Consider the following 16,138-nt stretch of genomic DNA (forward strand, 5'->3'; position numbering starts at 1 on the left):
GCTTGGCCTTCTTTAAAGTGCAAGGCGTTAAATATGATGGAATCAGAGACTTCACACGATGGCGAGGCATGGAAGGCGTGTCAACTGTCGGTGCCAAACTCCACTTGCCCGCACTGTGGCTCGCCTAGCACGTCCAAAGGCCCAAGTGTGTTAGATCGGATCGGACACGACGATTGGATCGAAACATGTCGCGACGAAAGGGAGTCGGACACGGGCAAATGGCAAGCAGCACTGTCACTGGTCCATCCACCTCCTGCAACATAACGACCTCTGTAGCTTTAGCCTAGCCCAGTTTGAAGAGGCTACTACCAGACCAGTGGTTCTTAATGACTTTTCCTTATCCAAACATTCCGATGGCATTTACAGCTCCTTGGGGGACCCACGCTGCTGTGTTATCTACAATCATGCATCGATCGAGTCATGGAGAATGTTTGTATCTTATCCGGTTCACTGTCTTCCTCAAGCATGGTGGATTAATATTCATACAAGTTGGATAAAAAATGGGATGTGTAGTAGGCTATAGTACAGACAGTGAGCATATCTAGTGGTGCATCAACATGTATTCTAGTAGTAAATTATTGCCCAACTGGTCCAGCGTGCCGTCGGGGGAGGAGGCAAATGAAGTAAGTTGATCGAGAATAGATGCGATCGATCGAGTCTCCCACTTGTCCCCCTAAAACCTCGAATCAACTCAATTATCAAAGCCCAATGGGCCTCTTGGGCCCGAATATAAATCATATCTGGCCCAAATAGTCCATTTCAAGCCATTGTATACACTTGTTTCATTCATGTACATATAAATACAATTGTGCTAATCGTACGGTTGAGATGTGAGGGTGAGGTTGAACGGACGACTCGGATCACTCTGGTCCAACGATCGTTACCTCGCGACGGCGATGGTGAAGAGCGCCACGAAGGCTGCGGCGCCCACAGCGGCGCAGGCCAAATCCACCAGCCTCTCCCGCTTCGCCGCTGTCTCCTTCATCTTCTGCCGCCGCCCGGCGAATTCCTCCCACCGCCTCTTTGCGTCGGACTCATCTCCTTGCCTCCGGCCGCCCTCCATGGCGGACCGGACCACCGCCAGCCCCTCCCTCCCGCTCAAACACGCGCCTTCCACTCCCTCGGCCGCCAGGTATATCTCCTGTACCTTCCTTGTTTCCTCCCCGATCTTGACCACCGCCCCGATGGCGCACTCCTCGCCGAGCACCAGCGCGAACCGTACGACCATCTCTCCGGTGATCCAGTGCCGGGAAACACTCACCGGACGGAGGCTCGTCGCACGCACTGCACGCCGACGGTGCGGGTCGATGACGACCCAGGTCAGCGTCAGCTCCTCCGGTGAGAAAACAGCGGAGTCTCCCTCGTCCTTCCTCTCCACGTCGGCGTCGATGCGGAACGGCGCAGCCATGAACCACGACGTCGACGTGTCCGTCTCGACGACGAGAGACAAAACAACCGAGCCGCGGTGCCGGAGGTCGACGGCGGAGATGAGCTCCGACGGAAGGCTGGATTCGCCGTCGCCGCTGCAGGCGGATTCGGCGACCGTGCAAACAGGGGAAGAAAACACGTCGGCGAAGAAGGAGCGATGCGAGGACGCCAAGAGCCGAAGGAGGCGCGGGTGGCCGAGGGACGGCCAGGAGGAGAGGCAGAGGTCGCGCCAGAGGTCGGGCTCTCCGGCGAGGGAGCGAAAGCGGACGTTGGCGCAGCTGAGCGCGGCGAGCGTAGGCCCGTCGAGGAGGCGGAGCACGCCGGCGATCAAGTCCGGGTGGAGGTCCTCGACGGTAGCATTCGCCATTTTCTCGCGCAAAAAAAGGCTCCTAATTAATTTCGGATTCAATCAATCGACGATGAAGTCGAACAGGATCAGGAAGAAGAAGAAGAAGAAGAAGAAGAAGAGACGTTTGTTTTTATATAGATTACGAATCCAATGGATGAGTCGGCCATTGTTGACGGCGGAGAAGCACCAACTCAACGTTTTCAAATGAATTAAAAGAGTAGGAGGCAGCTACCACGTCAAAGTTCGAAGACAATCACGTACGCAGAACGTAGTTGGAGATTGGAATCCCGCTGACTGCAGAACGGTTCAGCTCTCGCCTTCAAAAGCGACGTGTTCGATCGATTAAATTGACTCCGGACTCGTTGAACTGGTAATTGTATTGTGGATCACTGAGCTGACGCCAGCACGTTCTCCCAGATCAAGTAAGTTCCTGGGCTAAAAAAGGTAAGCCGTGGATCATATCTCCATTTTGGCGCTCAACTCAGAGACCTACTAACTAATTCATTTTCCAAGTCGGCTCGATGTGCAATCTCATCCTCTATTATTAGCTTATATATATTTTAGGTAATTATGTCCATATTATATTTTCTAACTCCGCCTTAAATCATCCTTCTAGATCATTACAGGAGTTCCATCAAAATGACTCGACATGAAAAGCACTTGTCCAACGATAGACACTGAAAGGAAAACCAAATTTGTTTTGAATTATCAAAAATACTTAAAATTTTGAAATATTTTAAATATTAAAAATAAAAAGGGAGTTTTACTCCATAATGTGAGCTACGTCTATCATTATATTATCTCGACATCATCAACAGCTAGCGAGCAAGTGTCTTATTAAAATGGAATGTTAATTAAAGACACGTTAGTAGAGATTGCTTCGTGTTGAAGTCTCTTTTTCTGCATAAAGTGAAATTTGTTGGTTTCACATGGTTGATCTTATGACGGTCGATCTTATGACTATTTATGAAAAAATAAATCGAAAAATTACAATTGACTATCATTAAAAAAGAATATTATTTCAGCTTCGTGAAATCTCTTATCCTATATATGAGTTGATGCATGGTCTTCTTTCACGGGCGATGGATGCAAATCCACCTGCTACGTTTTCAATTACGCTTGTCCGTGCAATATTTTTTTTAATACTAATATTTGTATAATTATTAATTAACGAGGCAGATAGAACGTAGGATAACCGATGAAGTTGATATTTAATATTTTTTAATGGTTTAATAAGTCATCAATTAGTAGCTATATTTGAATAATTTAATTAATCAAATGATATTGAATTAAATGTTTCTGAAGGGAGCAAGTTGATTAAGATGGAATTGCTCTAATTGAGCCAATCGATATCTGGATATTGACCCAACCGGCCGGAAAGATGGTCCAGTTTTAACTACGTTGCTTATTAATTCGCCACATGCTGTTGTTAATAAAAATTTGATAAGCTCGAAGCCACGTCATCACGGCACTAATAATTGAAGAGCCACATGATTCATTTCTTAAATTATGAGATTATTTCGGTGGATTTCTGGTAGTTGTCATGACGATGCCATTATTATTATAATAAGTCTCACGTCAATCTAAATCAATATTTTATGCTGATCTGATTAAGATTTAAACACTTCAAAATTGTAGTTTATTATATTGATAATGAATGAGGAAATGGTAACGTGTTACAGTATTTCCTCGAGTAATTTACAGCACCAGTTCCAGGTTTCTTCAAGTTGGTGTTCATTTCATCTGCACATACCTTGACTTGTATGGATCAAAGTCTACAATATCTCAAACCTTGGCGATGGTTGGTTGTGGAACATCAATGAGACGCTCCATGATTTCTAACTGGTCATAAGGAGCAATCTGATAGCAAAGAGATTTTGTCAGCTCTAAATTTCACATGTAGTAATACAACCAACATATATATATATCGATACGAATAAAGCATTCATTTGGGAGTGTTTGAATAGGTTCTGATGCAACATAGGAAAGGTAGAAGCATCAAGTTACACGTTATCACAAGTAACATGCATATCAAGATGATAAGAAGAGCTGCATCTTTTAGATTTACCTGAACAACACACAAATTATCAGATATGTTGTTGTGGGGATGAAATGGATTGCAACATCTTAACAAAAGTTCGATTCACAACATGCACTTGCTTGAAATATATGATATTTCATCCTCATTATGTCAGCATATAGTGATACAATCATCCCTACTAAATTGACAAGAGAGACTTTTACATCATACTAACTACAAGTAGCTATCCTAGCGTGCTTCAATAATTTTTTTTTCAAAAAAAAGTAAAACTTTGTTATTCGGGCAAATGTTCTGGCAAAAGTGCAAATCTCGACAAATATCTATACCTCAACTCCTAATATTTAGTTGAGCTACAACATAGTGTGAGAAAATTGGTCATACATTCTTATGGCTGAACAATGAGATAATCATCACTTTGACTATATATTCTTAGTTAAATGGCCAAGAGATCATACTTAAATCACACTTGTAAATTGTAAACCATGCTTACAGACAGGTCATACTTGCACAGAGTGCTCGGCATCAAAGTCAAGCTATAGTTACCTGGCTAAAACCATCAGGCCAAGTGATTGAAACAGCATAGTTTCCCATAGGTCGAATATCTTCAGGTTCAATGTCTTCTGGAACGTCACCATATTGTAATTTTTGCTCCCCAGTCCATTCATCCTGTATATAAAGTTTCAGTAGTGGCAATAATTAGTATGTGCACTTCCTTTTTCCAAAGAAAAAGATAAATAAGTCAATGTGGCATGTCCAGATACTCAGATGCACATGCTTGCATTTCTCTTTTCAGCCAAGTTTACTAAGATGGATAACTAGGAGGCGGAAGGAGAGGAACAACACAAATAAATAATAGTGGCCTATGATCCATGTGCAATTGTGTGACTTTTTCCCTCTCACCCCTTATCATCCCACCCAAGTAAATCTGGCCTTAGTTTAGCAATTATGTGAAGGCATTCTCCCTATTAACAATTAAAATAAAGATTTTACATTAGTTGGTAGCGCCATGTTTTTGCGAGGATTCATTCAGGGTTTGTTATTGAGAAAATAATAAACTCAATAGTTATTTCTTGGATAGAATCTGCAATAAGAAATGCTGTTGGAAATCTATATGATGGCTCAAAATCGGACTACTTTAATCAAAATATTCAAATAGCTAACTCCCTTTAATGAAACAAACTCCAGGTAAGGAAAAATAACAAAGACTTATATGACATTATGATTATAGGTGCGCAATACATACAACACTTTGGGCAGAACGATCATTTCTTCTAACTGTAGCAGGATGAAGCAAAAATTCATCATCTGAATCAGGTACTTTCACTCTGATAGCTCTGATAGATCTATCATATGACACTGCTGTTGACACTGAAAAAGGAATACTATTTGTCATATTAATTCAAGGCTATCACCTTCTTAATAATAAGGTGGCTGCAACAGGCAAAAGTGATATTTTCTTTACTATCTTAAGATAGTCATTTTTTCTGTGATTTTTTATATCAGTTAATCACATTGTCAAGTCAACAAATATTAGATGTGGCAGCTATCTTGGAAAAGCACAAAAATTAATGTCCTCTTAAACATGTAAGTCGATTTCCATATTCAGTCATTGGTAATTTGCAATCTATTATGTCTAAATGACCAGTCTCTAGAATGCTGACATATTAAGCTACTTAAAGCTATTATGGGAGTGCCTCGAAATTACATGGACTACTGAAAACAGTCACTACAAATAAAGTTGATAGAGCCACATGGAGTCAGCAAAAGGTTCAAGTGAATAACTAAATTTTGCAGATTTCTCTGTAGTTCATAGTTTCCTTTCATGTCTATGCATATCATAGTAAGCTAAGTTTTTGATAAAATGATATTATCTTTAGAATCCAACTGAAAAAGGAGTCTGAGTATAGAAAAAAATAATTTTGTGATGGAATTACATTACATGATCCTTAATCTATAGCTATAACATTTTATCCTGTAGTTATCTTCTAAAAGATGGCTTACCTTGTTGACGAATTTTAGCACACTGTTGCACAACGCATACACCAAGATCTTGAAATATCCTGGCTACTTCACCTTGAGGATCAGCTACAACTTCAGGCGTACCACTGTCTCCAGATGCCGATAGCTACCATGAAACTTAATATGACTAAGAAAGTTTATTCAACAGGACATACTCTACTAGGTGAAATATAATTTAAAAAATTTAGCAGAATGGAAGTAGCAATATAATTTTTCATATTTTAGCAATTAATTTTTTGTGCAAATGCCTTGGAAGTGTGTCTGCAGCATTTATATTCCAACTGATGATTCAGAGTTTCCAAATCTTATCAATGTTTTCAAAGGCATTATGCATGCCCAGTAGTTGACATATACATTATGCCATTGTCATACAGATTTTTATACACTGCCACTCTCATACTGATTTCATATTAAGTCCAAGAAAAGAAAACATGTATCCAGATTAACAATCTTCATATAATAAACAAGTTGCAAAGAATTTTAGGGCCATAAGCAATGCTTTCCTCAACCATATAAATTGTAGTACTAAAACGAGTGAGGAAAATTTGACAACATTAGGTTTTAAATGTAGCACATACAGTTGGCCTAATTGGAAGATCAAAAAGATGTGGAATCCCAAACTGTTGAACAACCTGCAGGTAGCAGACACAATAGTCAAAACGTAGCATGTAATTTTGTATCATCAAACAGGGAACAAAAAGAAGACTGAGCATGGTAATTTGGTACTAAAGTCACATACCTGAGAACCAGAGCCCCGACCAAAGGGGTAATATCGCTTGTCATCAGCATCAAAGTAGCACATGTTTTCAACCACCGCAATGCATGGGACCTTGAGAAAGCAAACATTTGTGTATTTTCAACACTTGGAAGTTGGGTGACTACCAAAATTGAATCTGAAAGGGATGATTTTCTCGATACAAATTGTGGTGGGGATGCATAATAAATCACCTTGAGTTTTGAAAACATTCGAACTCCTTTAGCAACATCAATGAATGCCAATTTCTGAGGTGTGGTAACAATTACAGCAGCTGTCAATGGAGCAACCTGAGAAAATTCAATTTAGTTACATAAAATAAATGAATAAGACTTATTAATATTATGTTATTATAGACAAAAATGAATCAGATTAATTAATATTAACAACACAGTAATGTTAAACAATACCTGGCATAAGGTGAGCTGAATATCACCAGTTCCAGGAGGCATATCGATAACAAGATAGTCTAACTCTCCCCTGTTTTGTGCAAACACTCACTTTGTGCAGTTAGTGATCTAGTAGATTTAGTAAAATTATCTTCAATAGAATAGTTACATACCACTCAGCAGTAGTGAGTAGCTGGTTGATGACTCCTGAAACCATCGGACCACGCATTATTGCACGTCCTTGTCCAGCAAAACCAAAAGAAATCAACTTAACACCCAGGAACTCAGTTGGAAGTACGGTTCTTGTTTCAGGGTTCTATAAAATACAGCTGTTTCATGATCATTAGTTTATTTTTCTAAATTCATACAAGTCTTACAACCAGATGACATGTACCATTTCTAATAACCGATTCTCAGGTGAAACCATAGTTGGCAAACTTGGTCCGTATACATCAGCATCAAAGATGCCAACTCTGGCTCCCATTCCGGTCAATGTGTAAGCAAGGTTTACAGCAACTGTACTTTTTCCAACACCACCCTGTGTTTTTAAGCTCTAATGTCAGAGACAGTTAAGAATATGCCTAGAATGAAACAAAAATACAAAAAAAAAAACCCCTTTATCATGTAAGAATAAAGTTTGCCATTCAGATTGGTGCTCAAACAAACAGATATGTTGTAGCCTTATCCTACACAGAATAACCAGGTTTTGAAATGTTTGCCTTGCAACTTGAGACAGCTATAATATTTGATATTCTTTGTAATCCCTTGGGTAGCTCTCCTGCAAAAACTGGTTTAGCCGGTTGCGCTGACATTGTCACCGTCACCTTTTTAACCCAAGGAAGTGCTCCAACAACTTCATTTGCCCTTTGTTCAAACTGAAACACAAAGCATCAAATCAGATAATATAAGTAAGCATTATGAGCAAAACAATCTGATAGAATAACTCTATGGGAATGATTTCCTAGAGGACAAGTGCTACAGCTAATTGGTAAACATATCACATTAAGAAAACATGTAAATTTGTTCTTCAAAAAAATTCAACAACAATAACCAAGTCTTATCCCACTAGGTGGGGTCGGCTATGTTCTTCAAAAAAAAAAATCAATAATGTAAATTAAAACTAATGAAAAAGGTACAAAATATATAAGAATACCAACTTCAAAGCATATCCTGAAGTATTACAGTGGATAACATTAGTATAGTATCTCTTTTCATTTCCAGTTAAATGTGCACAATCGAAGGTGCCAGCTATGGCAGTTGATAAAGTCCTTAGGATCTGGTAGCTAAGGTTTCCGTCTGGAGAACCATTTTCGTCAAAAGATTTTGAGGGATGGAGGTTCAAGGCTTCCATGAATATGTTTCTACAACAGTTGTGCATAATCAATCTCTGACATACTGGCGAGCAATACTCATTCACACAAACCCTCACAAGAAAATATAAAAAACCATTCTTGAAGACAGTAGATTATGACTATACCGGGACAAGCTACTTGTCAAAGAGCGAACTGTTTTGAATGCAATGTAAGGCTGAACTCTAAATTAGAAAACTAATGGAAGGATTCAGTAGAGACACATGCCCATGGCGCAAGCTGCCGAAACGTTTCGTCGAAGTTCAACAACACATAAAAAAATATAAAATTATCTAGCAATTCCACGTACCATATCTTTGATAGGACATGCAGGAGTAGTCAGCTCCAACCGAAACGAAACCTGAAAATTTGATCGATTAACGGGCATCGCAAGAAGCAAGCAAAGACCATGCGCAGAATTAAGTACCTCTTCTAAGGATTCATCAATGAGTAAATCTTTCACAAAACCACACGACACGATGTCCGTGCCGAAATCAGGGTCAATAATTTGGGACAAGGCCGTTAAAACTTGCTGCTTTGCCACATCCACTGATTCAACTGATGCCCCAGCTGCAGGACAACGGGGAAAAAGTGTCGGGCGCAGGAAGCACGAGCAAGAAGCGCCTTTGATATTGAAGTGGAAAAAAAGAGAGAACACCTTCAACTGAAGCAGCTCTTGTCAGGATCAAATGGAAGCCGAGCCTCCTTCTTGAGGCAGGTGAGCGTACAAGGCGTCGAATGGCCGAGAACTGAGTCGTGAGACGGGTAGGAGTGGAGGAAAACCGTCGAGGTTTAAAGGGGAAAGCGCCTATTACAAGAAAAGGAAACAGGCAAGAACCAACAAAATCTCGCATCAAGAAGAAGACGGGAAAGGCAGGAGGGGCGGGAGTACCTCCATCGGGGAGAGAACATAGTCGTGTCATTGCAAGTCCACTTTGAAGGAGCTGCATCCTCCGTCTTCCTCGGCGCTTGGCGATGCAGTGGGAAAAGAGGAGGCGCGAGGAAGATTGCTGGCCGCTGCGATGTTCTAGTGGACTGGGGAGGAGGAAGAGAGGGAGAGTCGTTACGGTCCTCAAATTTCGAGTTCGATCGAAGCGAACTGCGCTCTCTGCGAATGGATGATGTGTGGATTGGAGTGCTCGATCGATGAACGAAAGCGAGCGGCAATTGACTGACACTTTGGCTGGGCCTAACCGCCTGGCCCAACAGAAGGCCGTCACGAGGAGATAATGCTATACGTGTCAATAAAATAAATAGAAAAATTGTATGATATTTATCATTACAAATTTAGCTTTTAACATAAAAAAATATGTAGCCTGATTTCAACTTGACTCGTAGATTTTACATAATAAAGAGTCAGATAGAAAAAGAAGAAACAAATACAGGCACACACAAGGCCACTTTAACACTGATGTTTACGACTGAGATTAACTGAGAAAAGGAGCAAGGTTTATTATCCGAGCAACACAAAGCCATGATATAGTTAACTCCAGTCAAATTAATGCAGACACATAGGATACAAATTCAAACATCAATTGGTTCTTGTTTCACAAACCAACAACTCATCCCAAAGTCGAAACATCACTATTGACAACTCTTGAAGATTCTTCATATCGCTAAAAAGTACCTCACTCAGAAATATCTTATGATTTAGAGAAGGTTCAACCACTCTCCAACTGCTGTTATAGTATCTGCATATCAGAGAAATCCCATTCAGATTCAGATATCAAGAATACTCGAACATTGAGAGTAAGTTAAATTTCTTACCATTGGCCACACCACCAGTCATGCTGCAAAATGGTGATCTCATAAGAATACAGCAAGAGCAGGTGTTAAACAGCTGCAGAATGCAATGTCAGAAAGTTGAAATTCTATAAAGAATTCTATCATAGTCGATGAGAAAAATCAGAAGACCAGACAGTTTGTTAGCAAAAGGCTCCCCAGTGCTTCAGTTTGGCAAAAATTTTCTTACTGATGCAGGCAGGTTTATCTCAGTTGATCCTTCTGGAAATATTTTCTAGCTTCACAATTTGCCAAAATACGCAATATTTTTTCTTTGCAAAATGTTTGCTAAAATTTCACTTTTATGATTTATCTTATTTTGTGAAATATATTTTCTCATAGACTCATATTTTAAAGATTCCTATTCAAAGTGGGAGGTGAAGTATTTTGCAAACAAAATGAAGATAAACACTGAATGCATTTAGACAAATGATAACTTGGAGGAAGGTCATTTTGCCAGGTATTTTGCTCTGAAGGATATTTTTTTTAAAAAAATCATGGAGCTCAACTGACAGATTCGATATGCAGAAGTTATGAAAGGATAACAGTTACAGACTTATGATCAAGTAAAAAAGCAACAAATGTTTACAACTAAGATCATTCTGTGCTAAACAAAGCAATAATATACCTAGGGTATGTAGGGAGACTAAACAGCCCAATGTGCTCCAGGTCAGCTTAGATGCCAAAGCAAAGACCACAGAGGGCATTGTAAAACAGCTGCAGGGAAAAATGGATATTCCATATAACTAAAGAGACTAAGTATAAAATAGATGTTTCGGGTAAACATCATTTTTTCTCACCTTAGGCTGTTAGTAGAGCATATTTAACCATACAGGCACATCATTGGCCAAAATTCATCTCTGAGTACCTGAAAGAATATAGAAGAGAAAATCGAATAACTAGCAAATAATCACCATCTCTTGATGTAAATTTACATCAGCAAAGCTTTTATTCTTACCTACGGGGCTTGTTTTGGCGTTGCCCTGAGTCCTCATTCACCTCTGAAGAAAAAAAAAGGAGATAATTTCACATAAACTTGATCGCGATGCAATTTGTAGATCAACTATTATTGAAAACAAGAAAAGTAGAGGCAACATAGTATACCAGGTCTATGGGAAGGTTTCAAGGGGCTAACAGGTATGCTTGTACCAGTTTCCCTGTGGCACATATAATGAATGGCGAACTTCTTATAACACAGGTAATCCAGTATAAGCATAACATTATACCAAGAAAAAGAAGAGAGAAAAACTATAGACCACTACCTAAAACCAAATCAAAATTATATTCACAAGATGACACCAAAGTTCTGGAGGGCATTACAACTATTTTACAAGGTAATCAAATATATGTGCTTTTGTGAAGATTATACCATCAATGCACAAATTTTTTGTGATAAAAATTAGAAGGTCATATGGTAGCAAGCCTGATACGTTTTCCCATAGAAGTCAACGAGAAAACTATCGACAAAATTCATAACATAACCTGGAACAAATAGACAAGAGCTAACAAAACCCATGTGGAAAACAAATTGGAAAAAGTGAAATAGAAACGGGCACTTAGGAAGCAAAGAGTTCAAAACTATGCTCATAGCAGCCAAAAAAGGATGAAATTGTGCATGTTACCTAGAAGAAGATGATGAAGATGGCTGTCCTGAAGGACGAGCAAAGTAGTTACCATCAAGAGCTATGTAAGGTGGGCAATAAGGTGCCCCTAAAGCCCCTGCAGCACCTGCCAATAGTGGAACCCTAGGATCCATACAAGATGAATGGAGTTTCTGTTTAATATAAGAACAAAGAAATAAAGTAAAACATAACATAAAAAAATCCAGTCTCTCTATGTTTTCCTGATGATAATTTAAGTTGCTTACTCCTGATATCACATTTTTTTCAGCACCTCAAAATTAATAGTCATACCATCAGATGATTGTTTATATGGAAGAAACAAAAGGAAAACAACAATTCAAAAGACACCTGGTTCACTATGGTCCATTCCATCATAAGTATGCTGCTAACATGCCTACACTATAATGGGTGCTAATACAGATACAATAAACAGTCTATACAGGAGGCCACCAATTCCAAGTGCCCAAGAGTCCTTTTAAATAAAGGAAATAAAAGGTTCCCAAGGGTCCATCTTATTGCTGAACATAAAAGTAAACTAATCAAAGAGAAAATGAGCATGTGCCAACACATAAAGAATATACTATCTGCATAACATTTTGCCTTAACAACACCGATATAGGCCAAACAATATAACACAGCTGAAAAAGTGAAATAAATATAGAAAGTAACATATTTCATACCAAGTCATTTCTGAGTTGCCAAAACCAAGCTGAGGCTGAGCTACATATCCTGGAAGAGCCATACCCATAGCAGGAAGTCCCATACCACCCGGATTGGGGCCACCAAGTTGCATAACTTGAAACAAGAAACAAAAAAAAATACAATCAAGGACGTCCAAATATATACACACTTGCCAAAAGTGTACGAAAGTAGCATATGGTCACAAAAGATTAAGATACGAAGATCTTGTTTAATTTGAATGAGAGTTCATTCTGCAGATACAACCAGTGCGCGAGAGCCAAAAACCTCCATTGACACTGCGGAATGTACCCATGATTACTAATATTAACACAGTGCGGAATGTAGTGGGGCCAAGAGATATGCACCCATGATTACTAAGATTAATACCATTGGGAACCTATGAGATGGAGAAAAGGTGAAAAGCCTTTGTATGGTCAAGGCATCACGTAAAAGGAAAGCATCTGCAAGGGTGATTTCAAAATCAAGTTATTTGTCTATAATTTTGTGACACAAAATGGAAATTTTGAGTGCCCATCTACAAATTTGAAGGAAGCAAAATGGAATTTAAAGAGTAATGCCATTCAATAGCCAGAACTGGATGAAAGGAAATCCACAGCTAAGAAAGGCATGCTTTTGTAATAATTTAAAAGAAAGTAAGTTGACAGACCTGGTAAAAGTGCTGGAGTTCCAGGGAAGTTATGGTCACCATTAGCAAGTCCCACAGCTCCAGTTGCTCCAATTACCTGAGTTCCACCATACAGAAAGGGTCCCTTTCCTATTCTTTGATTATTGATCCTTGCTTTTCCAACAGGTGCAGCTTCTGGCTTATTTACACCTGGATGTGAATCAGACTGAACAGTGTCCAATGAAGTAAGAGGTGCAGAATCAGGAGGTGATGATGCTTGATTCCCAATGCTACGAAGATGAACCAACTGTTGATTAGAAATTTGCATTGCAGGTTGTGCTGGGAACTGAAGTGGTCTGTGTTCTGTGGGCTTAGTTTGAGTAGCAACTCTTCCAGGTTGACTAATAGATGACTCAGAATGTCTATTTGGAGAAGCAACAATACTTGATTCCCTACCCTGAACCCTAGAACTCACATTCTGGATAATTTCTTTTGATGATAATGAAGATTCTAACAGCTGGAGACTGGAGGTAGCCATAATTTTCCCAGCTGTTGGCTGAAAGGAATCATCAACAAACAACTTATCATGCCCAACCATGTCAGTGGATATATTCCCTTTCAGCAAAGAGTTTCTTTGGGATGCAATAGAATTATCTCTTATCAGTGCAGTGTATGGCATGGCTTTATTGGTCCTTCCACTTTGTACATTGCTTTTCTGAGTCAAAGTTGCCATGTCTTGATTAGAGGACCCAGAGGGGTAAAAAGGGGGTGATGCATAATTAAGGCTCGAGGCAAATGTGCTCTTCTTCGGAAGAGGGTCTGATTGAACAGTTGCTGCTTGAGAAGATTGTCTTCCAGAAGTATTATTTGACACACAATCTTGAGGTTTTACAGGTGAGCTGCAAAGAAATTAAGAACAATTTAGCTCCAAATTGGTGTAATCCAGTAGAAAGGTTGCATGTGATCAACAATAATGAAGTCAATTACTAACCGTTTGCTTTGAATTGCAGGAAAGTCTCTTTTGTTCCTCGAAATAAGTTCATAGCGCCTAGGTCCTCTCCCTCTAACAGTCTTGGGGCCACGAGTTTCATTCTCAACATCATCATGGTATGTATTGAACCTGTTTCCTCTAATATACCCATGTTCAGGGCCCCGTTTTTTGCCACCACCTCGACCTCTAAAACGACCTCTAGACTTCCGTCGTTCCTGGGAGAAATGGATTATCATCCTTAATTAGAACCTCAAAGGTTGTTTACATAATAAGAATATTGGAAAGAAAGTACCTCATGATTTTGTGCATCTTGCAGATTCATTTCTTCAAATCTATCATGCACCCAAGCACGTTCATCTTTAGAATCCCACAACTTTTGGACACCAAACATACGCCTATATAAAGATTATTAAATGAAAATTTTGTAAGGAAAATAAAAAAGTGGAAATGCCAAAAAAGAGAAGTTTCAATGTTGCCTTAGGAATAAAAATAATGCAATATTTGATCCAGACTAATACAATCACTGGCTGCAACGAAAATGGGAGAGGAAGTGAAAAAAATAAAAATATATTGATAAATAACTCATAATGGTGAATAGTAAGTAATGCATTATGTTTAATAGATAGATATAGATAAACGAACAAAAGTAGCTAAATTATACAGTGTTAAGTTATATAGTCCATTGTTCCTAAATGACTAACTATTCCTCATGATCTAGTCCAAGAAGAAACATGTACACATTATCTATTGAAAGTTATGAATTATATCTACACAAACCTTTTAACATTATATTCAGTAATAGAATCTCAATAAACTGCACACTTATGTGCTCATAACAGTTTTCTATCAATAGTTTGGCACACGAGTGATTGAATGTCTCTAATTTATGAAAAAAAGAGATGAAGATAATGAAGAATAGCAGTAGATTCTTCTAAGAAAAAAGATACCTATCAGACCAGGAATGCAAAAAGTATAATTATGTTGTTTTGACTTTTGACAAGTAATAATATCACCTCCGGCGACCCCTGCCATTGTCCTGGAACCGATCATCGTGCATGTAGAAAGCCCCAGCAGTCGGCACAGCATAGGGTTCATTCTCCTTCGCCTCCTCTTCCACCGGTTCTTTGTCTTCATTTTCTTCTGGAGTCCCAAGAAACGCCTGCCCGTCGCCATCAGGTACCGGCGATTTTCCCAAGTCCCTAGGGCCTTCACCCACTGGAACAGCCGCCATATTCGCTCCTTTTCCTTCCATCATTCCTTCTTCAGCAACGAATTCCTCTACTTCGTCAGCCAATTCTTCCTCCTCACCGTCGTAGTACTCCTCTTCATCATCATAAACCTCGGCGCCACCTTGACCATCCGACTCGCCGTCGGATCCAACCCGGTCTCCCGCAGCAGATTTCCCCCGCCCATCGTATCCTTCCCCTTCCTCGTCGTCGCTTGCCTCCCTCCGACGCATCCTTGGCAACGGCGCGTCCTCAGGATCGCTCTCGTACTCCGATTCTTCCTCCCTGACCGCCATCGATCTCCTCCGCCCAAACCCTAATCAGCAGTCCACACCCCCAAAATCTAAACTTCCGCGTCAAGGAAGCAGCCTTCTCGTTCAATCGAACGCGATCTGTGGGATTCTAAAGAGAAGAACGCGAGAAGCAAGAGATCTGCAAGGGTTTGTTTTCAAATCAAGCGAAAAGAAAATCAGACGATGATTTCGATCAAGGGATCGAACCATCTTAGCTGTCCGAAGGACGCATTCTCCGCGATCCAAAAATCTGACCTAATCCGACGTCGTGTACTAAACCCCCCATTCTCTCACCCAAGTGTCCATTTCAAACGCTGCATTAATTGGTCAACGCATCGAGGGTGGGTCACATTAGGGTGACGTTATATTATTCGACATTTGAGCTTCAAGATGAGCCACGTCAGCTTCAACTACTTCATGTACGTTGACAACTTGGATATTTTTACACCCTCAATGATGACGTAATGGTGGACCCTGCTTGGATCCCGTCAGGAGAAAGTCTCAAACTGCCAGCTCCAAATCGAACCGCGACCAGTTTCTTCTGGCAGAAGAAAATAAATAAATTTCAATTTCTTGGTTCTAGTGAATT

General features: G+C 39.9%; 3 protein-coding genes across 3 annotated transcripts; all 3 read right to left on the bottom strand.

Moving 5' to 3' along the window:
• Positions 1-675: 675 nt before the first annotated feature.
• On the bottom strand, positions 676-1,806 carry LOC141835356 (putative F-box protein At2g36090). Its single transcript, XM_074722801.1, has one exon. It carries the CDS (start codon positions 1,793-1,795, stop codon positions 881-883), a length of 915 nt encoding a protein of 304 aa, XP_074578902.1. The 5' UTR covers positions 1,796-1,806; the 3' UTR covers positions 676-880.
• Positions 1,807-3,402: 1,596 nt separating this feature from the next.
• Positions 3,403-9,359, bottom strand: LOC141834928 (fe-S cluster assembly factor HCF101, chloroplastic). The gene is made up of 15 exons (XM_074722324.1): positions 9,222-9,359; positions 8,988-9,137; positions 8,757-8,899; positions 8,640-8,690; positions 7,700-7,855; positions 7,375-7,518; positions 7,154-7,296; positions 7,002-7,071; positions 6,786-6,881; positions 6,577-6,666; positions 6,416-6,469; positions 5,820-5,943; positions 5,062-5,186; positions 4,362-4,484; positions 3,403-3,637 (listed from the first exon to the last, which is right to left on the bottom strand). The coding sequence occupies exons 1-15, from the start codon at positions 9,277-9,279 to the stop codon at positions 3,563-3,565; spliced, it is 1,602 nt and encodes a 533-aa protein (XP_074578425.1). The 5' UTR covers positions 9,280-9,359; the 3' UTR covers positions 3,403-3,562.
• Positions 9,360-9,730: 371 nt separating this feature from the next.
• LOC141835046 (protein MLN51 homolog) lies at positions 9,731-15,801 on the bottom strand. Its single transcript, XM_074722471.1, has 12 exons — positions 15,044-15,801; positions 14,323-14,425; positions 14,031-14,245; positions 13,082-13,938; positions 12,414-12,528; positions 11,734-11,856; positions 11,216-11,268; positions 11,070-11,112; positions 10,912-10,979; positions 10,740-10,828; positions 10,097-10,169; positions 9,731-10,020 (listed from the first exon to the last, which is right to left on the bottom strand). Exons 1-9 carry the CDS (start codon positions 15,550-15,552, stop codon positions 10,952-10,954), a joined length of 2,046 nt encoding a protein of 681 aa, XP_074578572.1. The 5' UTR covers positions 15,553-15,801; the 3' UTR covers positions 9,731-10,020; positions 10,097-10,169; positions 10,740-10,828; positions 10,912-10,951.
• Positions 15,802-16,138: the final 337 nt, after the last annotated feature.

Source organism: Curcuma longa, chromosome 9 (assembly GCF_044706935.1).
Source record: "Curcuma longa cultivar G26 ecotype Majalengka, Jawa Barat chromosome 9, ITB_CL_G26_1.1, whole genome shotgun sequence".
Classification (NCBI taxonomy): Eukaryota; Viridiplantae; Streptophyta; class Magnoliopsida; order Zingiberales; family Zingiberaceae; genus Curcuma; species Curcuma longa.

Coding starts and splice junctions, on each gene's coding strand:
- LOC141835356 (XM_074722801.1), bottom strand. CDS start 1,795: ATGGCGAATGCTACCGTCGAGGACCTCCACCCGGACTTGATCGCCGGC.
- LOC141834928 (XM_074722324.1), bottom strand. CDS start 9,279: ATGCAGCTCCTTCAAAGTGGACTTGCAATGACACGACTATGTTCTCTC. Junction 7,856..8,639: donor CATGTCCTATCAAAGATATG/GTACGTGGAATT, acceptor TTTGTGTTTCAG/TTTGAACAAAGGGCAAATGA. Junction 7,297..7,374: donor AGAATCGGTTATTAGAAATG/GTACATGTCATC, acceptor TGTATTTTATAG/AACCCTGAAACAAGAACCGT.
- LOC141835046 (XM_074722471.1), bottom strand. CDS start 15,552: ATGGCGGTCAGGGAGGAAGAATCGGAGTACGAGAGCGATCCTGAGGAC. Junction 14,246..14,322: donor AAGATGCACAAAATCATGAG/GTACTTTCTTTC, acceptor CATTTCTCCCAG/GAACGACGGAAGTCTAGAGG. Junction 11,269..11,733: donor TCTTCATCATCTTCTTCTAG/GTAACATGCACA, acceptor TATGTGCCACAG/GGAAACTGGTACAAGCATAC.